General features: G+C 35.6%; 1 protein-coding gene across 3 annotated transcripts in view; it reads left to right on the top strand.

The window, feature by feature from the left end:
* THSD7A (thrombospondin type 1 domain containing 7A) overlaps positions 1-22,517 on the top strand; it is a 253,626-nt gene that overhangs the window by 209,948 nt on the left and 21,161 nt on the right. For all 3 annotated transcript variants that reach the window (XM_026677769.2, XM_087946162.1, XM_087946161.1), the window contains exons 15-20: positions 3,309-3,487; positions 11,861-11,994; positions 14,110-14,263; positions 15,721-15,862; positions 17,511-17,626; positions 20,612-20,729. In XM_026677769.2, the coding sequence (XP_026533554.1) occupies positions 3,309-3,487; positions 11,861-11,994; positions 14,110-14,263; positions 15,721-15,862; positions 17,511-17,626; positions 20,612-20,729 (843 nt within the window). The remainder of the gene's footprint in view (positions 1-3,308; positions 3,488-11,860; positions 11,995-14,109; positions 14,264-15,720; positions 15,863-17,510; positions 17,627-20,611; positions 20,730-22,517) is intronic.

Below are 22,517 nucleotides of genomic sequence, written 5' to 3' on the forward strand. Positions count from 1 at the left end.
TCATATATTTGCTTCGTATCATTTATTTAAGCAATTTTCCAAAGTAGGAAGCAATTTTCATGTCACTTTTGAAAGAGATTTTTCTGAGATGCAATTAGCAAAAATAGAATGCTTCACTGGTTACCCCAAAGCAGTACCAAACTAGTTAAAATTAAAAGGGCCTCCTTTTTTAAAACAGAATTTTGTCATATGGTGAATCAAAACAAAATAGACCCCCATTCTGATGATGACAATGTTCGTCAGTTGAAATACCACTAACTAATAAATGCTTCTCATGGCCACTTGGGCCATCTCAAAAGGCATTGAAATTAAGAGAGAGAGAGAAATAGTGCAACAGATGACTGTTCAAATATTTAAACTCTGTGGAATAAATTTTCATCCATAACAAAATGTTGCTATATCTCCTGAACCTAGAGTGCACATACAAAGACTTTCAAGCTGGACATTCCAGTCCATTTTTTTCTTCCCCCTGCAAATTGATATTCAAGATGTGGCTGGTCCTCTTAGAACTGTTGTTTTTTGTTTGTTGTTGTTATAGTTTAGTTTACTTTATTGACATTGCACCTGTACAACTAAATTAAATACCATCTTCAGTGTACATTGTAACTATAAAAACATAAACACACATCTTTCACATTCTAGACAATTGAATTGAAAACCCGATATTGCATTAATATTGCATTATACAGTAAAATTCAGTAAAAATTCTATCCAGGGATAGAAACTGTTTTTCATCCTATTTGTCCTTGTTTTTATTATCCTGTACCGTCTGCCAGATGGTAATAGTCCAAAAACGGGTGCCTAGGATGAGATGGATCTTTAAGAATGTTTTGAACTTTCTTAAGGCAGCAGGAACTATAAAGTTCTTCCAAAGAGGGGAGAGGGCAACCAATGATCTTCTGGGCAATAACATTAACCCTCTGGAGTGCTGTCCTATCTGCCACTGTGCAATGGCAAACCACACACAATTGCAGTAAATTAAAATACTCTCTATGATGCAGCAGTAGAAGGTCACCAGCAGTTTTTCATTCAGTTGTTATTTCCTGAGAAGTCTCAAGTAGTATAATCTCTGCTGGGCCCTTTTGATCAGTGCTGCAATGTGAGCACCCCAGTTCAGATCCTCTTTTATGGTATTATTATTATACCATGTTAGAAGATAAAAGTGAACGTCTGAGAAATCGAAGGGGGATATCAATACATTCCAGGGAACCTCAATATTTTAAACTTTAGCAGATATTGAAGTTGCCTGGAGTGTGCTGATTTCCTTCCCTTTAGTTTCTCAGTCGTCCACTTTTAGCTTCTAATATGGTCCAAGGTTATCATCTGTGCAGGGACACCATACCCACAATACCATGTTAGCATAAATATGTACACATAAAAAGACAAGGATTTAGACTCTCATGATAGAAGGTGCTTGTTTGATCATCCTGAGTGCCCAATGCTTAGCTTAGTAGTATTAACATCACCTTTAAAATTTTGTCAATTAAAGCGAGCCACTTGCTAACCCTTCTAAGAAATTATTCTCCAACTACTACTCAGGGTAGATGGTTATTTATCTGGATGTAGTAGATTAGTCTCCTTTTATAGTTTGAATAGTGCATGCAAAGTGTGAAACCTCACTAGTTTTAAGAAGATCAGGTACATTTACATGAGTGAGTAGGCAAATGCATATCATTGATAACCCTATCTGGAGTGGGAAGAGCAGAAAAGTGGAGCAGAAACCTTACTTGGAAGGTATTTTTATTCACCTGTAGCTGTGGAGACAAATAGAAGGGGAGTGATGTAATGAGAGACAGGGTGTCAATTACATTCCAGCTGTCAGAAAAACAGAATTGTAGATATTGAAGGAGCAGGGATTCTAATAAGATACCATGCAAGTGCCCAGTTTTTATTTTGGCATTGTCTCTGGAGATGTGTATCAGCTTCTCCACTGAATTTTAATAAAGCTTTAATGATGACAGGATTTCTTTACCAAGAAACTCCTGTCAAATCAGAGTTTAGATCCTAAAACCACAAAGGATGGGAAATTTTGACAGCTGTGGTCCCAGCACATCAGAGAGCATCAGATTGGGAAGATTGCTGTAAACAAACTGTCAACTGGACAGGTATAGCCAACACTTCTGAAGACAAGCTCAGGATCAAAAAAGATATTGACAAACTTGAACAATGGGCCCTATCCAACAAAATGAATTTTAATGAGGAGAAAAGAAAAGTCTTCATTTTGGCAGGAAAAACCAAAGGTATAAGTACAGATTAGGTGAGACCTGTCTCAAAAACAGTAACTTTGAGAGGGACCTTGAAGTCCTAGTGGATGGTCACTTGAATATGAGCCAGCAGTGTGCAGCAGCAGCCAGAAAAGCTAATACAATCCTAGGTTGTATAAACAGTGGCATAGAATTAAGATCACGGGAAGTATTAGTACCACTTTATAAAACCCTAGTAAGACTGCACCTGGAATACTGCAATCAATTTTGGTCACCATATTACAAAAAAGATGTTGAAACATTGGAAAAAGTTCAGAGAAAAGGAACTAAAATAATCAAAGGCCTACAGAGACTAAAACATAATGGAGAACAGCGGTAGGATTTGGGTTTGGCTAATCTAAAGAAAAGAAGAATTAGGGGTGACATGACAGGAGTATTCCAGTAGTTGAGGGGCTGCCACAAAGAAGAGAGGATCAAATTATCCTACAAAGAACCAGAGGGCAGGGCAAAAACCAATGGTTGGAAACTAACCAAAGAGAGAAGCAATTGGAATGAAGGAAAAACTTCTTAACGCTGAGAACAATTAACCAGTGGAATAGCTTGCCTTCATAAATCGTGGGCATTCCATCATTGGAGGTTTTTAAGAAGAGACTAAACAGTCATTTATCTGAAATGGTATAGGTTCTCCTGCTTGAGCAGGGCGCGTCGACTAAAAGACCTCCAAGGTCCCTTCCAACTCTACTCTATTCTAAGGGATGAAGCAATTGTGTATCTCTTAGAATTCTAGAATCTGGTGTCAGCCAATGAAATTGTTTCAAAGTAGATGCAGAACATTGCTGTAAGATGAAGGTGACCAATTTAGCTGACTATAAGAGTTGGCAAACTTGCAGAGACCAATATCAGTTAGTAGTCAATGAAATAAAATCTTCATATACCACTTGGTAGGGTCAATATAAAAAGATAGGAGTAACTTTCATGCATGGCTTTTGTGCTTATGGGAAGCACCTACTTGGGAAAAAGAATGTGGGTTGGGACAGACATTAGGTGTGGCCCAGCTAGCCTTGTGGTTGTTCTGAACTTTTATGTCCATTTCTCTTCACACAGGCTACATTGAGGAGGCTTGCATCATTCCATGTCCGTCAGACTGCAAACTCAGTGAGTGGTCCAATTGGTCTCGCTGTAGCAAATCGTGTGGGAGTGGAGTGAAAGTCAGGTCTAAATGGCTCCGGGAGAAGCCTTACAATGGTGGAAGGCCCTGTCCTAAGCTGGATCATGTGAATCAGGTAAATGATCTCTACTTCCTCATCATCTGTATTCCCTTTCCAAGAATGAGATTTGCTTCTCACTAAAATATCTATGTAACAGCATTTCTTAACCTGCGGAACCTAAAGTGTGCTAGCTGGGGAATTCTGGGAATTGGAGTCCACACATCATAAAGCTGCGAGGATTGGAAAGCACCACCCTATTGGATCGTACTATATGAAGCATCCAATAGAGAACTAATTATTTTTATTGTCTAAATCAACGAGGTCACTGAATATCTCTTCTCCTTTTTGATGTCAATAGAGACAGTATTGTTGCTTTATATTACAGCTGCAAATCATGTAGATTAATCAATGTTTTGCTTAACTGACCAGCTAAAAAGATCTCTCTAAAGTAGAACAATATATATATACAAAATATGTCTATTTAATATATAAAATCTGATGATAGTGTTCCTCCATTATTCTCACCCCAAACTAAAAAAATGTTCTGAGATTATTCTTACTGATACACCATCTAAACACAACTTCAGCCATCAGTGTTATTGTTCAATGCAGATAAAATTAAATAGTGCATTAAAACTTATTAACTAATGCTCACTTAATTACAGTGTAAGACAGCCCTTCAATGTATCGCTTTACTGCCATTCCAAGGAAACATGATTTAATCGGTTTCATAAACCAATTATGAGCATTTATTTTTGTATGAATTAATGTGTGTGTCCATGTAAAAAGAGAAAGAGAGAAGACACGTGATATCTAAACCCAGGGAAATTGCAGTGCTGTGTTGAATTTCCAAATTACGCTTAATAATTCTAGACTAGACCCTAGTTTAGGTCCCTGTAACAGATTTCCTGAGTAAGTGATTCATAACATAGTTAAAATGGTAAGCATGGCAATAGGTATTGTTTCTCCTTGTGCAAAACAGCTGAATAGAGGGAAGCCGCCTTTGTGTGTCTCCTCAGTCCCCTTTTATGTCCATCTTGAATGTTGATTAATTTGCATATTGTTCAAAAAGTGAAATGTCCAAGTTTATATTTCCCTAAATTCCCTTTCATGTAGGAGAGAGAAATATAAAACAGAGCAGGCACTGTTAGCCATTCACATATGTTTGTTAAATGCCTTTGTGTTGACAATTTGCAGGCTGAAAAGGAAACGGCTTCCTGATTTGATTTTCCACCTAAGGGAATTTAATTAGTTAGAAGATAGTAAGTGTTAAATTAATAAAGCAACATTGTAACTGAATGCAATATGAAACAAAACTGAATGTGAAAGCTAAGTTTGAAGCCATCCAAAAGTGAGATGGTATGGAGTGACTTCAAATATTTTGTTTTTACTTTCGAACTATTCTTCATATTGAGAATTGAAGTCTGTGCCAGATATCAAAGCAATGAACGATTAGATGAACACATATTGAAGTTTCTAAGGTTTATTTCTACAACTCTACTGCCCTCTTGCGGCAGAACAGTATATTGTTTATTATAAATTAGATTTACAATAATAAATTATAAATCTAATTTTTATAATATAATAAAATATAATTATAAAAATTAATAATTATTATTTTTATTAGAACGTTTCATCCCTATTAGCCTTTGTAAACTTAATGCCTTCCAAATTTCATTTTAGTTTAATTATCAAATAGTATCAGCTAATGGCTGTGCTGAATCAAAATAGAAATAGCATTTAAACTTATATATAGCTTCACAGTGCTTTACAGCCCTCTCTAACCTGTTTACACAGTCAGCATATTGCCCCCAATAATCTGGATCTTCATTTTACCCACCTCAGAAAATGGAAGGCTGAGTCAACCTTGAGGTTGGTGAGATTTGAACTGCCAAATTGCAGGCAGCCAGAAGTCAGCAGTACTGCACTCTAACCACTGCACCATCATGGCTCATTGTAAATCAGTGGCAACAAACTTACGACCCATGGGCCAGATGCGTCACACACTGGCCACACCCACCTCCGGTTTAGCGAAGGGAAAAATGTTGTGATAAGTCATGTGATGACAATGTATCATTGTGAGTTTTGACACTCTTATTGTAGATAGATCAATAGATCTACAGATTATCTAAAGACTGATCCAGATTCATATTTCAGTTCTAATATTTAAGTGTTTTCCCAGAACATATACCTGTATCTGAAAGTTCAATTTTAGTCTCATTATTTTATAATAATTGTTTATAGTTTATACTGAGAACATATTATTTAATGAAACTAATGCAAGATAGAATTCAAAACAAAATTTGGCAAGGAAATATAGGCATCTTTGTTTGGATCAAAAGGATACTTAAATGAAATGAATGAAGTATCTAGAATCTGTGTTTCTCAAACTTGGCACTTTAGAATGGGTGGACTTCAGCTCCCAGAATTCTCCAGCCAGCCATGGTAGCTGCCTCATGCCAGCAGGGAAATTCTGGGATTTGAAGTCCATACAGCTTAAAGTACCAACATTGAGAATGAGAGTAATCACAACTCTACACAGATTCATCACCTAGTGTGTTCAGTGAGAAGACCCAAGACCTAGTGGCTACAATGAAGAATAATGGAAATGTTTCTCTAAATCAGTTACATAAATCTATGTAGCTTTCCAAAAGAGGTAAAAGACTTTAAATTTCACACATGGATGGAAAGAGAAGTATGGAGACAACACAAACACCAATAGATCAATGCAGTATGCCTTTCATGTGTCATATCCTGTTATCTTTTTCTATAGCAATAAATCACACAAAGAAAGTATTGCTGCAGCAATTATAGGAGCAACAAAATATTTTAAAAGATCCCTCCAAATCATGAGAAAATGGAGTGATTCTGAAAATGGACTGAAAAGTATTCAGAGACCTTGAAAGCTTAAATTATTTGTTAAGGTCTCCTTTTGTTAAAACTGTAATTATTCTCTAACTCGTGGCAGAGCCAAGCTGCAGAGAAAATACAATTAACTTGCCCTACCTCCAGTTGAAAGAAATCAAGTTGTATACAAGCCTATGACTGCAATGAAAACGATGTACAGAGACTGTAACATCCTTTGAAAGAGAAAAGTCAGGATTAAAAGGGGATATATGTCTGAAGAGCAATTTTGATTAATTTATATATTTATTAGGAACTTTAATTATTATGTTTCTAAGATGCTTCTTATTTAACTGAAGAAAGTAGGTAACTCTAATTATAAAGTGGTAAAAAGTAAAGGGAAAGCAATATATAATAATGGCCTTATTTTTTAGCATTTAAAGAATTTTGTTTTATTACTGCTAAATTTCTGACAAGAAACAAATAAATAGATGTATAGCTAGTTGTAATCCAGATCTGAAAACTGGAGATTTTTTTTTTAATTTATTTGCCACCCATCTCACCCATTGGCTGTTCTGGCCAATTTACAACAGTAGAGTGTGAAATGATAAAATATGACTATAATAATACAATGATGAAACCTAAAATAAAGTATAGCAATATGAATTAAAAGATGAAGGAAGCAGGGTGCATGGAGAGGGGGAGGGAAGGAAGGGGGATTTGCTATCAACCAAGAAGCCACCTCCAGTGTGATATTCCCCCACTGAGTCCCCAGGCGAACTGGCAGTACAGTTCTTCAGACTCTTACAGACAGACAGGGGTATGGTGGGGGTTGGAGGGTGGAGAGAGACTTCACCCCAGGGGGCAAGATGTTTCAGAGGGCGTGCTACAAAAAAAGAAGACTCTTTTCCTAAATCCCACCACCTGGAGTTCCTTGACCAATGGACTCCTCAGAAGGCCTCCTCTGCTTTCATAAGTGGAACAGGCTTAATGTTAGGGTTCCAAGTAAAAATTCATGGCAAGCAAGACTCCCAGGCAACTAAGTTCCTCAAATAATATCATATTTGCACATATCTGATGAAAACCAACTCTGAAAACTCCCATGGTTTTCACCTAATTAAAAGCAAAAGATTTTCTACTTTCCCAAAGCAATCAGTCACATAGTCCAATCACTGGGCAGCATCATTCCACCTTCCTCCGACCAGGTGTGAGAATGTCCTTGGTTCCTAAGAGAAAGTATTTTGTTTTGGATACAAACTCCCCTCTATCTCAAATCCCCCCTCCTTATCCCTCAGCTCCAATGTGGCAACACTGAAGCGGTCAAAATGGCTTCGGTCAGGCCAGCTTCAGGGTTGACATTTATCTTAACGGTATGAGGTGGTTCATTAAGTAACCTGGATTCATGCCAAGGAGGGCTCATAACCAACACCTTGTACTGATCTGGAAGCAAACTGGTAGCCAGTGCAGGTTAGGAGCAGCAGTGTAACATGGGCCACTCAAAGACTGCTCAGGCTGATACAATAGGCAATAGCTGAAGCTTCTGGATGCTGTTAAAATAATCCAAAACTGTTAGTTACTGTTTTCTGAGATTCACAATCCAGATTTTTAAAGCTTTTTAAAATCATGTTATTCATGCCTTTCTATCTTCTCAAACATGGACTCTTTTTTAAAAATCACATGTCCAAGAATCACATAAATAGGGAAGTTTTAAAATATTTTGCTTCAAGTCTCAATTCCATGTTGTTTCAAATGAGACAGACATGCAGATTTTGTTCTCACAGTATAGACAGAGGTGAGGAACTATGTCCTCTTTATGACTTATGGACTTCAACTCCCAGAATTCACCTCCCATGGCTACCTCAGGAATTCTGGGAGTTGAAATCCACAGGTCATAAAAGGGCCATATTCCTCACCTCTGATATAGATGCAGAACAGGGTTGTCCATTGAAGAGAAAGGAGAATTTAAAAAGGAAGATGACAGCCAATAGCCCTGTCTTTTTTTACATATGGCTGCCTTTTTGACTTTTTGTCCTCACTCTCCAAATTTGATGCACTCCAGGATGCTGGGAGAGCAGCTTCCATTATTGCAGAACCAAGTGAGATAGAATCTAACACAAATGCAGGGCAACAGGTTTGGAAAAGAAGATGTGGGTGTTTCTTTGGAATATGCAACAAACTGATAACTTTTACAAAATACATTTATGGAATAAATGTACTTCCAAATATATTTTTGGAGCTGTAACATACTGTGCTCTTCTGTTATTGAACATTTTTTTCATGGAGCATAGCAAATAAAATTTCCAAAAATATTCCTGCTCTCTGTTAAAATCTAGTTGGAAATGGTTTTAGGTTTTGAGAGCATCTCTTGTCTGTAAGTTAATTATGTAATAAGCTAAAAAAAAGGATATAGCCAGAAAAGCAGCATTATTTGTATCATTTTTCACACAATATAAATAATCCTTGGCTTACAAGAATTCATTTAGTGACTGTTTAAAGTGACATGACTATTTTTCACATACTGCAGCATCCCCACTGCTGCGTGATCAAAATTCAGATGTTTGGCAATTGACTCATATTTATGACGGGTGCTTTGTCCTGAGATCATGTGATCACCTTTTGCAACCTTCTGACAACTAAAATCAATGGGGAAGCCAGATTCACTTAATAACTATGTGACTAACTTAACATCTACAGTGTTTCACTTAACAATTGTGGCAAGAAAGGTTGTAAAATGGGGCAAAACATGGTCATAAGTCACAGACTACCTGTACTTTGAAAAGGTAGCATAGTTCGATATAAAATATAAAAGCAAAAAAAATAAATAACCCAAATTATCTGTGTTTACAATAACCATTCCTTGTTAGGAGAATCAGTTTACCATTCTAAAGCACCTGCATTTTTGTGAATATGCTTTGCTTCCTAACTATTCTTTTTATTTACCTTGCTCATTCCCTTGTGCTCATCATCAACACCTGCTCCAGGCTCAGGTAAGAGGCTATGAAACAGATGCAAAACCATCATGCATGCTTCTGGATCAGATTTAATTACTGTGTGCAGCATTTGTCTTTGTTGTAGCTTTCCTTTGAGTCTAGCTGAATGCTAAAATGCTTCTGTGTTTATATTAGCCCTTTTTTGCTAGGCAGAAATGGGAAGCAATCATATAACTGGGGTGAAAAATTGTATTATTACTATTAGTCATTATTGCCTTTGATAGAAGAAGATGATCCATAAGGAACCCATTGGAGGAATGCTCTATCTAATGCAGAGGTCTCCAAACTTGGCAACTTTAAGATTCATGGATTTCAATCCCCAGAATTCCTCAGCCACCCATGCTGACTGGGGAGTCCAGAAAGCTTAACGTTGCCAAGTTTGGAAACTGCTGCTCTAATGGCCATGTGTCCTTCCTACTCATTTGACTAATTTTGGTATATAAGATTCAAACTTCAAAAAGATTCAAACTTCAAAATGCCTCTTAACAAGATGACCTAATCAAGACGTTTCAGTCACACTCAATCTTCATTCATAACTGACCAGAAGTGGAGTGGATGATCACACTGTTTAATACAATCACAATTATTTAATCTGTTCTAAAAGACCAGGAAAGTTGGTAGGTCTGCATCATACTTTGTATGCAACCAAGAATGTTTCCATTTCTTTGCAGCTGGTCTCTATTTCTTATTCCACTTATCTCATTTGTACCTGTTTAAAAATACCAGTTATGGTGGCAAAACATCATGCATATTGAATTTCATCTGAGTGGTGAGAACAAAGCAAAATAAAATAAAAATATCACCCAATTCAGACTGTTACATCCAATCAAATCTTGAGGGATGGATCACATTATCATTTCCATTTAGTCAATAGCTAATTTAAGTGCAATATCTGTACCAAATCAGAGTTTGTCGAATCCCATGCCCATGTGGAAATATAATGTAGTTATGACACTGAGTCAGTCCAAGGTTACATATAAATCCCAACTCATGTTTTAACAGCAGGAATAATGGTGTCCAACAGAATGGTGATAATGAAAATTTCATTCCAGTGGGTTTTAGCCCACCAAAAAGATAGTATCTATCCGCGTAATCTATCCTACTATTCCTATTTTAAGTCAAAATCAATGGTTTCTTCATTTCTTCATATTATTCAGCAATGAGTAATATTTAATTATTTAATACTTATTATACTATTTGCTTAATTAATTATTAATTTATTTAAATAAGTATTAAATAATAATTTTTTAAAATACATAACACAAAAATTGGATTCATATATTGTACAAAGATAAATTTATTTTGTTAGCTTTAAATGTGTTATGGCTTACAAATCATGGTTTATGTGTGAACCAATAAACATAACTCTATTTGAATAAGTAATGATTTATGTATTCTAATAAATCATGGTTCAACCAGCAGAAGGCACAATATGATGTTGAACAGTCATTTACCGATCAATTAAATACCAAGATCTCTTCTAAAAACAATAAGCCCTGATTCAAGTAAAAATCTTATGGATTTGTAAGTGGCTGAAGGTAAATGCAGATGTTACTGAAGTCAAAGTTGAATTGAGCAAATAAAAGTGGAACAATAAATGTATACTAAATAAATGTGAGACTGTGAGCTTGTAACACCCAAGAGGAAATAATAGGAGCCAAGATCCCAGTTTATTCTACACCGTCTTGCTAGAAATCCTGTGATTCCCGTAGATTCTGTGATAGGGTATTTTCCCACATCATTGTAGTTGTTCTTTTAAAGTTGTAGCAACGTTTCAGCAGAATCTCATCTGCCATCATCAGGCTTCTGTATTGTGTCCGTCTGTGAGTCAGGCTTTTACACAATACAGAAGCCTGATGATGGCAGATGAGATTCTGCTGAAACGTTGCTACAACTTTAAAAGAACAACTACAATGACGTGGAAAATACCAACAAAGTCGAAGGATGGATGTATATATATAGATATATATATATATAATTATATAATTATATAATTATATATATATAATTATATATATATATATATAATTATATATAATTATATATATATATATATATATATATATATATATATATATATATATATATATATATATATATATATATATATAATTATATGCATATAATTATTTATTTTTAAGGGATACGAGAATATATCAGAAGCGTTCTGGGTATAGAAGCGTGCAGGGTATAGAAAAGATTGGAAACCCCTGCTTTAACTGTACGAGGTGAAAAATGAACAAAGGATATTGAAAATTTGCTGTTGTATTGCTCAACTTGATGGCTCACTCGATGCACCAAAAAGAAGTGGGTCAATGCATTTAGGAAACACAGAGTTGAGAAGGATTGTAGGAAAGGAAAGACATTGGTTTCATAAAAGTGAAACAAATTGAGGAACAGAAAGAGTGAATGCCTTGAAATTCTTCCCATCTGTAATCTAATCAACAAATCTAAGCATTGTTGGATTGTTATGCACACCTATGCTTGCTTGCTAATGTTGCTATGCATGCCTTGTAACTTTGAATAAATGATAGTTACAATATTGTTCCAGTTCCCTCCTGTCAGTTATCCTTCTCTACAGGAAGCAAGCTGATCTTTTGTCTCTGCATTCCAGGTTTACGAAGTGGTTCCTTGCCATAGTGACTGTGGACAGTATATAGGAGTCACTGAACCCTGGAGTGTCTGCAAAGTGACTAATGTGGATTTAAAGGAGAATTGTGGAGTGGGTGTGCAAACCAGAAAAGTGAGGTAAGTTAAACTTTTATTAGATTTATAACTTTGGAGGGAAGAGCAACTTCTTTCTGCAAGGTTTGGCATGCTTATTTAAATAGACAGGTTTGTTAAGCCTATGTGAAAACAATAGCAATAGCACTTAGACTTACATACCACTTCATAGTGCTTTACAGCCCTCTCTAAGCGATTTACAGTCTTAGCATATTATCCCCATCAATCTGGATCCTCATTATAAGAAAGGTTTCAGTGTCCAGATTATTTTTATGGACTTCCCACTACAGGCAGGTAAAGTTCTCTTTGAAGCTACGCCACTGTGTAGAAAACCTTTGATTAACTCAGGCTCAGCGAATGCTTCATGACATCCAGAGGTGGTATTCAGCAGGTTCTGACCAATTCTGGAGAACTGGTAGTGGAAATATTGAGTAGTTCAGAGAACCGGTAGTAATCTTCCCCCAGGAGTGAGGTGGGAATGGAGATTTTACAGTATCCTTTCCCTGCCACATCCACTAAGCAACACCCACTGAGCCATGCGATTCCCACCAAGTCATGCCCACAGAACCATTAGTAATTTTTTTTGAATCCTATCACTGATGACATCCTCTTTCTACTATGCAAAACAGAAAAAGCTATGAGCCTTTCCATATTCCTGTTTCTGTATTGATTGCTGGCTTGAGATGACATAAAATCAACCTTTTATTTCCTTGAGCATTTCCAGATATTACGTTCCTATGAATAACAATTATTCTGGTTGTTGCTACAGGATGTTAAAAATCTTGCAGTCTTCAAATCCTGTTTTATGTATATAGTTATTATTCAATACATACTGGAAATATATTACAAATACAATATATTTGCAAATACAATGTCACTAACTCAAACAAAAGATAAGCTGATGCATCATGTATTGTGGCTGATCTCCCAAATCTTAATTTCTTCTAGATTTTTCTATCTAAATGTTAACATTAAAACCTTTTGATCAGTGGCATTTAAACATTTAGACAATTGCTTTGTCTGAAAAATTAGGCCAAAAACACACATAGACCTCATATGCCAAATATGCTCTTCCCTGGACAAGGACATTCCTTACTTCACAAATAGATTGCAGTAATGTATTCTATGTAGGGCTGCCCCTTGGAGGCTACTTGGAAGTTACAGCTGGTCCAGCATACAGTGATGCAGGCAGTGTTGAATATACCTTGCTCTAACCATTGTACTGCCAGCTGCACTGGTTACCAGGTGGCTTCCAATGTAATTCAATATACTATAAATCATCTGTGAAGCCATTCATGGCATAAGAACCTGTTATTTGAGCAACTGCCTGTCTCCAATGGTTTTACTCTTCCAATGTGATTGGGCAAAGTTGATTCACTTTGTATTCCATCAATTATATACCATTATCCTGTGGAACCCAGGGAAAAGTGTCTGCTCTATAGTGGGACATGTCCTCTGGAATATATCCTCTCAAGAAGTCTGGGTATCTCCCATCCAATAGTGTTCAGGATGCTATTGAAAGCTAGCTGTTCTCCCTGACCCTAAGCTGCGTGAAGATTTTTCCTGTTGTTGTTTTGTGATCTGTCCGTTAGTTCTTTTTTCGTTTTTTCATTTTAGTTTATTCATTTTTTAAACTTTTAATGACTCTTCTAGAGTCATTGAGAGTCAGGTCGCCTATGAAATGTGTAATTCACTAATTAAAACAGACATAGAATTCATTATAATCAAGTTTGTTTATAGTTTTTAAATTAGTTAAACACTTTCCTAATTAGAGTGCCTTCATCTATTCAAGTGATTTAGGAGAAATTCTAAGTGTGCAAGTTGAGAATGTTGCATCTCTAGTTACATTTCTGTTTCTGGAATGAAAAAGTTGTTTTTTAAAACTTTTAGCTCAACCTTCTACTTTCTGCTCTCTTTCAAATAACATATGGATAAAATTCCCACAATGTGCTGCCTGGGGAATGCTAGATAACTTAACTGGAGAACACTATTTTAGAGTAAGATGCCTATTGCTTTTTTAATTTTTATTTCTCAATTCAGCACAGACCTTTCAATATAGGAAGGATCTAAATATACTGCATAATTATTTATAGCTAGATAATTTTACATCTACTACATCTAAGGGCTTTGCCTTCCCAGATGCATGCAAAACACTGTGGATGGTCCTTCAGATATTGTGGAAGACTATCTGTGTGATCAAGAAGAGATGCCAATTGGTGCTAGGAAATGCATATTGCCATGTCCAGAAGACTGTGTCATATCTGAGTGGGGCAAATGGTCTAGGTGTTCCTTGGTAAGACAACTGTTATTTTTAAAACGTAGCGACCGAATTTAAGAAAGTAAGGATTCTTTTGTCCAACCAAATAAAAATTGACCAAGATATTTCTTCTGAAATGCCTAACCAGTAACTCAGCTAGATATTTCTATGTATAACTTACCTTTATGTCAGGCCATAGAGTCAAACAATTTAGTGTTTGATTATCACCTCTGAAAATAAGGGGATTTTTCACATTACCTGCTTTCTGTTCTTTTTAAACTAAAGATTCTAGAGACTATATATCTTGAGTAGATGCTATATCAATTGTTATACCACAATATAGTTTGGTTATCTCACTTTTAGTTCTCTTGGTTATTGCTGGAAATGTTAATACACAGAGTAATTCTTGGTAATACAGTTCAGCACTAAATATTGTTAACAGTATATTCCCATCTCAAGTTGTATATATGTACAGTATGTGATATATTTCTGTATACATAGATTTTCCTCTTTTCCCCTTTGTAATATTCCAAAGACTTCTCACTTTGAAACTACTGTATATTCTAGAGCAAGGATGTCAAACTCGATTTTATTGAGGGCCACATCAGGGTTTTGTTTGACCTTGGGGGGCTGGGGTGGGTGTGGTCGGGGTGGGCATGGCAGGGTATGTTGGCCAGTTCACTGTCACTCGTGTCAAGAGGGCCTGTGGTGGCCTGAGCATTCTGCTAGAGAAAACAGGCTCCTGAGATCCATTTTCAGCTGCAACAACATCCTGCAACTCTCTGCCAATGAAAACAGAGCTCAGGAGGGCTACCCTGGCCCTCTTCAGTTCCATTTTTGCTGGCAGAGGCACCGCGGGCCAGACCTTCACTGTTTCCAGGGTGGCCTCATGGGCCAGATCTAAGCACCTCGCATGGTGGAACCTGGCCCGAGCTTGACACCCTGTTCTACAGTTTTAAAACTACTTAATTTTGACAAAAACTAGATGGCCACTACAGCCATTACACAGTAATTAATCTAAAAGACTGGCTAAGCCAGAAGTGAGCCATAGTACTGTAGTCTTTAGCTTGCTGTTGTTAATCCTGATGCTGTAACCTGCTTAGTGTTATGTATGTTCTTCCTAGATTATTGATAATAATGTAACTAAAATCTCATTAGTTTAATTCATGAATTCATCTTATTAATCAAAACAATGTACTTATTGAAATATATTTATAAGAAATATAAGTAATTTAAAGTATACACTAAAATATTTAAATATTGTATTTAAGCAGCTCATTGCATCACTTTGTACACTATTATGCTCACAATAACTGTGAAAGAGGAGGTCAGATTTTTTAATATATATAATTATGAGTCCTAACTCACTTCATATGTTTCTTAAACGAGTGTGGATTTTGAGCCCAATTCTTTTAACAACTTTGGCCTTAAAGAATTTGTATTAAGGGGGTTACTTTTATCAAAGTAAAAAGATGTTTGATTTCTTTTCTTAGCCCTGTAATGGAAGCAGTGTGAGGGAACGCTCAGCCAAGATCTTAAGGCTGCCTCAGGAAGGAAAGGCCTGTCCTTCTACAGTGGAGACAGAGCCTTGTGATCTGAACAAAAACTGCTATCACTACGATTACAATGTGACAGGTACTGATGCTGATTAAGTCCTTGTAGATTGCAGCCTGAAAGAAAATATAGGTAGTCCTTGATTTACAACCACAATTGAGCCCAAGGTTTATGTTCCTAAGTGAGACATTTGTTAAGTGAGATTTGTCCCATTTCATGACCTCTCTTGCCTCAATTGTTAAGTGAATCTACCAGTTGATAAATTAACAACGTGATTGTTAAATGGCTTTTCCATTGACTTTGCTTGTCAGCTGGTCGCAAAAGGTGATCATATGACCTTGGGTCACAGCAGCAGTTATAAATATGATCTAGTTGCCAATTTTGATCACATGATCATGGGAATGCTACAAAGGTCATGCCTATGAAAAATAATCATAAGTTACTTTTTTCAGTGCTATGTTGTAACTTTGAACAGTCATTAATTGTTGTAAATCAAGGCCTACCTGTTTTGCAGCTCACCAGTCACATTCTCTTTTCAAAGAGCCAAACATTTTTTATAGCCTGATTTTCTATCCTGGTGTTTCCCATTTACATCTCCACCTCCAAATTCCCCTACTATTCTGTGTCTGGTAAGTAGTTCATTCATTCTGAAATAAAGCTATTTGTCCTTAACTTACAACCACATTTGTAACCAGAACTTCTGTGGTAATTCATTGCAGTCAAAAGTCAAGTCAGAACTGAATTTGCCATATTTTTTATGACAGTTGTTAAGTGACTCCAACTTCCCCAATGGGCATTTTTGCTGGGTTTTTTTTTCTTTTCAGGATTGTGATCAGGACACTGCAATGAGTCATAAACGTGAGACAGTTGGTCAAGTTTCTGAATTGTGATCATATGACTGTGAGGGATGAAATGGTTGTAATTATGTGCAAGTACAGGTCATAAGTCACTTTTTTCTGAGCAGTTCTAACTTTGAATCATTGCTAAATGAATGGTCATAAAGACTATCTGTAAAGTTGATGTGATTAGTTGGTTATTTCCACAAATTTTGAAATTCTCTCAAACTCTCCTAACCTTCCTTTTGTGTATAGTTTTATTTTGGATCTGAATTCACACATACAGAACAAAGGTCACTACCAGAGTATAGGATACCTTTTCCCCATTTTCTTTGTCTGATCTTTGAGAGTCAAAAACAGATATTGCCTAGAGCTGGGATTCCCAACTTTTTTCCAGCTAAGAACCTTGCCGAGCTTAGAAAAGTGTGCTTAACCCTGAGATATAGCGTGTGTCTAAGATGATGACAAGTGTGGAGAAAGAACAAAATTTGAATTAGATCTAATTTAATTAAAATATATTAATTAAATATAGATAATAGTTCTCCTGTGTTTTATAGCTTTCCTATTAAAAAATTGTAACAGGCTCTGAAGTTGTACTTTTCTGGATTTGACTACATTTTATGCACTCTTACAAAGTGATCAATGTGATGTGATGCCCAGAATTATCTATTTGAGAGACTGATTCAGTGTGTATTAATTTTGTTGCTTGGTCATGATTTGTTGTGTTCTTAGGAGGCTGACATAAGAAATCCACTGTAAGTCATCTGAATCTTCTGAAAATGAAGGAAAATCTTAAGGGAGGAGAGCGAGTTACTGCATTCTGTTGCCTTTTGATACAACACACAGAGATCTTTTTCACTGGCTACCATTCTTCTTTTCTTTCCTTCCTCAAGACTGGAGCACATGCCAGCTAAGTGAGAAAGCTGTTTGTGGCATTGGGATCAAAACAAGAATGCTTGATTGTGTTCGCAGCGATGGCAAGTCAGTTGACCTGTTGTACTGTGACAAGGTAGGTGAATGTTTTTCCTTGTTTTGTGGTTGAAAACCATCATCTATAAAGCTTTATCTTCAGTGCATGTGATCAATCTTGTGACAGATGCTTCTCAAAGCAATTCAGGAACTGCTGTGTATCCTATAGATGAGTTTTTGCCATGATCGGTGATTTTGTCATTTAGTTCCCTCTTTTTCCTTAAATGAGTGATCACTCTTTTTCCCCCTCTCCTGAAATAATGGTTTGGGAACAATAAACCATCAAGGTGAATAGTATAATAAATCTAAATTGGAATAGTCATTGTCCTAATTTGGAGTGATTCTTTTATAACTGTTTGATCTTCTGCCAAAGTGCATATCTCTTTTTGGGGATGTCATTTTCCCATTTCCCATTTGTTTGGCCTTTCTGTAAATTTGGAAAAAATATGCCTGCACAATACATTTTAATATATTGATATGATAATTTATTAAATTATTTTCATATTGATTTATCAAACTTTTACGTGCCCACCTCACCAAAATAGACTCTAGGTAGCTTATAGATATTGAATAAAATGCAGCATAAAACATTAAACAATAAATATAGTTCTTAAATTTAAAATTTTATCTAAAATAAAATTAAACAGGATGTAGAGGGGAGGAGCAAACTGCACATAGGGAGGAAGTGGGGTGTTCGAATTCCATCAGCCATCCCCATTAGTGCCCCAGCCTGGTTGGCATAGCATGTCTTCAAAGCCTTTGGAAATGCCAAAAGGGTAGGAACAGCTCTAACCCGGGAGGGGGGGAGCAATATGTTTCAGAGGATAGGAACCATTGCAGAAAAGGATCATCTTATGGACCCCACTAGCGGAAATTCCTTGGCTGGGTGGGTCTACAACATGCTAATAATAGTTGTGTGTCAGTGAACAATCTGAAAATAAATGAAAGAGCTGATGAGCTAAAGAGTTTGGGGGTCCTTGAGTTAGACTAAGAGATTATTTATTTTGATCAAGTTGTGTACTTCACTATAAAGCTGAATTAATAAAGTAGGATTTTTTTTTCAAAAGACTTGAAAGAAAAGTACAGAAGTACAGCAACTTTGCAATATTTCTTTTAGTGTGTAGAAAAGCATAGTTACTATGATAGAAGGTTTCTCATTGAGTCATAACATAGTGGACATCCTCAGTCACTTTTTAAATCTTGGAACAGAAATAAGTATATTTGTTGGGGAATCAAAGGTCACAGTGGATTGTGTGACAGAGCAAAGTGGGCCCAGAATATTCTGTTCTCTTCCCTGCTTTTCTCCCAAGTTGTTTTGGAGATTGCCTAGTCTCCCTTCAGCATACTCTTATTTTTACATATATTCACTGCAGTTATAAGTTGAATGGGAAAGAGCACTCCAGAAAGGATGTGTTGTTCATTATAAAAAATATGTACTCGGACCAATTTGTGCATCTTGAAAATACAGTAAATCTATTTTAAAGTCTCAGCAGAACAAAATATTTTGGATTTCTACTAATTTCTATGGAAGGTGTTAATTTGTAATTAGAGTGTAAGAGGTTTGTACAGATGTGTGGATGAAGCTGGTTAGGACATTAAGTAGAAGAAGTCTTGGGTGAAATAATTATTATACAACTATTGAGTAGGTCTCTCTCAAGGCTGGAAAGAGAATAGTACAATTTTCCACAACCTTAAAGATGCAGAAGGAAATGACCTTGAATTCAACTATGAATTCAACTATATAAGGGCTTAATTTCTGCATTCTGCAAGAGGCAGATCATTTGTGTATATATGACTTCTACCTCATTTGCAATTAAGGAACATAACCATGTTGTGCATGTGAACTTTTCTGCTGTAAGCAAGTCCCCTGAAGTGGAATGTCTGGAAAGCTGAGATTTATTGCTGTGCTTGGCATGAAATTTAATAGCATATGTCTCCAAACAATATTTGGCAATTGGTTTCTGTTGTATTATTTTATACTGCTTATTTAATGAGACAGGATTCAATGTATGCATCTTAAAATGGCTATTTGAAAAGCCTGAGTGCCTTTTCTGAAATTATAAGGAATGGTTGGAATTAATTAAGTGGGAAACCAGAACAATGATTCCCTTCCATTAAAGAAGCAATATTTACATCAACTACTAGAATAAGTAGGATTGAGCCATCTTCTTTACTACCCATTATAATTTAGGACCATTGTTTTAATATTTTAGCTTTCTATTCTTTCATAATATTTATTCTCTGTGCACATTTTTTTCCTTGACACAGTTGTAAGCAAAACATCAAGAAGTCTATTTTTTGTGTACAAAATACCTACTGTCTGAACGTATAGAACAATATTTCTTAAAGTGCAGTTCTAGAATCCTCTTAAATTCTCAAAAATTTAAAACAATGACAGATTTCTCATTTTTTTTGGTTTTCGTGAAAAATATTTTGCATTATGGTTAGTCTTCAAATTATGAAGGCATTTTTCTCTAAATGATATGGTCATAAGTAGGACCTTAGGTGCAGAAATTTGAACAGTCACACTAATGTTTGTATTACTGACACACACACACACCCAGAACATGAGAATGGAAAAGAAGGATCTTTTTGCATATAGTATCATATTTTATTGAGTTTTTTATTGTTGTTGAAGATATTATTGATCACAGGAAAATAATACTGATGTCATGAATGTAGAGAGCAGTGCAGAGCTGCCTTTTAACAAACTCTTTTAGCCTTTTTTTTATTGCACCCTTTTAAAAAATTGCAACACTGATAATGAACACTTTTCTGCCAAATTTGATCAGTATGATCCTAATGATCTATAATGGCCATAAAATGGAACTGGGACTGTAGGAGTAGACTGTAGGCTGTAGGTTGTAAGAGAAAGCCAATTAATTTTATTAAAGAACAACAAGAGTATTTAGGTCCTTATACAAATTGGTAAAAAAAAATTCTTTTGTGATTATCGTGTTAGCTTCTGTTGAGTTGATAATCTTTCATCTGACATACTGATTGGTCTATCTTTTTTTTTTTTTAGCTTGGTCTGGAAAAAGCTTGGAATATGAACACTTCCTGCATGGTGGAATGTCCTGTAAACTGTCAACTGTCAGACTGGTCTCCATGGTCTGAATGCTCCCAGGGTTGTGGTCTAACTGGTTAGTTCAGAAGCTTCCTGGTGACAGATAAATGAGCCCAGTTATTAGTCATCAGAAAAAAAAAAGAAGGGGCAGAGGCTTTGGTACAAAGATTGCTAGATTGAGGCAGATTTAGTTTATTTTCCTATAAGCTTGTTGTATTGCCAGCCTTGTGCTGAACAAATTGCCATTCTGATTCAGAGGACAGAAGATAGCCAGGGTGAATGTTTCTGTAGGAAAGCTATCTCTATGAAAGCTATCTCTATGAAGTATTTCTTAATCTTGGCAATTTGTGGCTGCATGAACTTTAAATAACTGTTGGTTGGGAGTTGAAGTCCATACATCTTCAAATTACCATGGTTGAGAAACACTACACATGGTATTCTGGAGCAAACAAAGCTTGATGGTATTATGTTTCCTTTCTGCAAATTAGTTTACATTAATATTACGTGCCCACAAAAGCTAGAACATTGAGGAAGATACTAAAAATGTGAGGTTATTGAGACCAGACATTCTCCTATTTGGACTTAGGCCATAATTATAAAGAACACAATACGTGTAAGGGGAAAAACATAAAGCAAGGGCAATACTCACTATTCTTTTTTTTTAAACAAACTATTACAACTATTTGTGGAATAGGATGGCTCACACCATCCTAAATGGCAATTTGGATTACTTTTAACCAAAGCCTGATTGATCTTTTTCAAATGGGTGAAACTTAAAGTGACCTGAACAAATATAATGCCAAGCCAGAATTTTTCAACTTTAATTTCTTAGCAAGCCATAGTGGTCTAGCATAATACTCAGGGGTGGTATTCAGCAAGTTCTGACCAGTTCTGGAGAACCGATAGCAGAATTTTTTTTATATAAAAATTTTATTTGGGTTTTCACAAAACATAATACAAGTAAAATTTGTTTTTTTGAGAATAGCATGGTCCCGGATTATCACTTCTCCACACAGACACAGATTCAATTTCATATTCATCTTTGTGTTCTATTCCATATCTTATTACTCTTTTAACATTTTTTCAATAATTTTTCCCTTCCCTTAGTTTTCTCAATCTTACTTTTAATTATCTCATTCCTTTCTAAATTCAATTATATATATCGTTTTCTAAGTTTCAATACCTTTCTCATCATCATATTTATACTTTTGTCTGTCCTGTTTCAAATTCATATTTTCTTTTCTCATTAAACAAAATTTTGCCCTGTAGTTACTAATTGGAGTATGACACCTTTGTATCTTTTAATTTTTATCCATTCAACTCTTATTTAAACTTCAATTTATGCCTTTACAATTATAACATTCAATATAACACATAACTTCTAGTCGAATTCTGCTTGGTACATTCTTAAAATATGCACTAAGTTCTTAAAGAGAATATATATATAACAATAATAAATAAAATACTTATTCTATTCCAATTCAGCTCTATCATTAATGTTAGTTATAATCTTTGACATCTTTAACATTCCCTTTCAATAGGATATCATATTTCTAGGAACACTTATAATATTTCCAAAAATTTTCCTGTTTCTTTCATATTCCTCTTCACTTAAATTTTTATAACACATTTATAATAATTAAAATGTTCCCCTCCTTTCCTAATTTCATTCTCTCATTCTCTTTATTTCATTTATTTATTAAACATTCCATTCCATTACAATGAGTATTTTATCTATCATTTTAATCACACTTGTTTCATATTTTCAAAGTTCATTTCTATTTCTACTATAACAATACTATCTTATGTACCCTTGCAGAATCCCCCTTTCAATTAAGTTTTCACCCATTATCTCTGTGTCTTG

This window comes from Notechis scutatus, chromosome Z (assembly GCF_049901735.1).
Source record: "Notechis scutatus isolate UNSWTSFEM ecotype Mainland chromosome Z, rNotScu1.2, whole genome shotgun sequence".
Taxonomy (NCBI): domain Eukaryota; kingdom Metazoa; phylum Chordata; class Lepidosauria; order Squamata; family Elapidae; genus Notechis; species Notechis scutatus.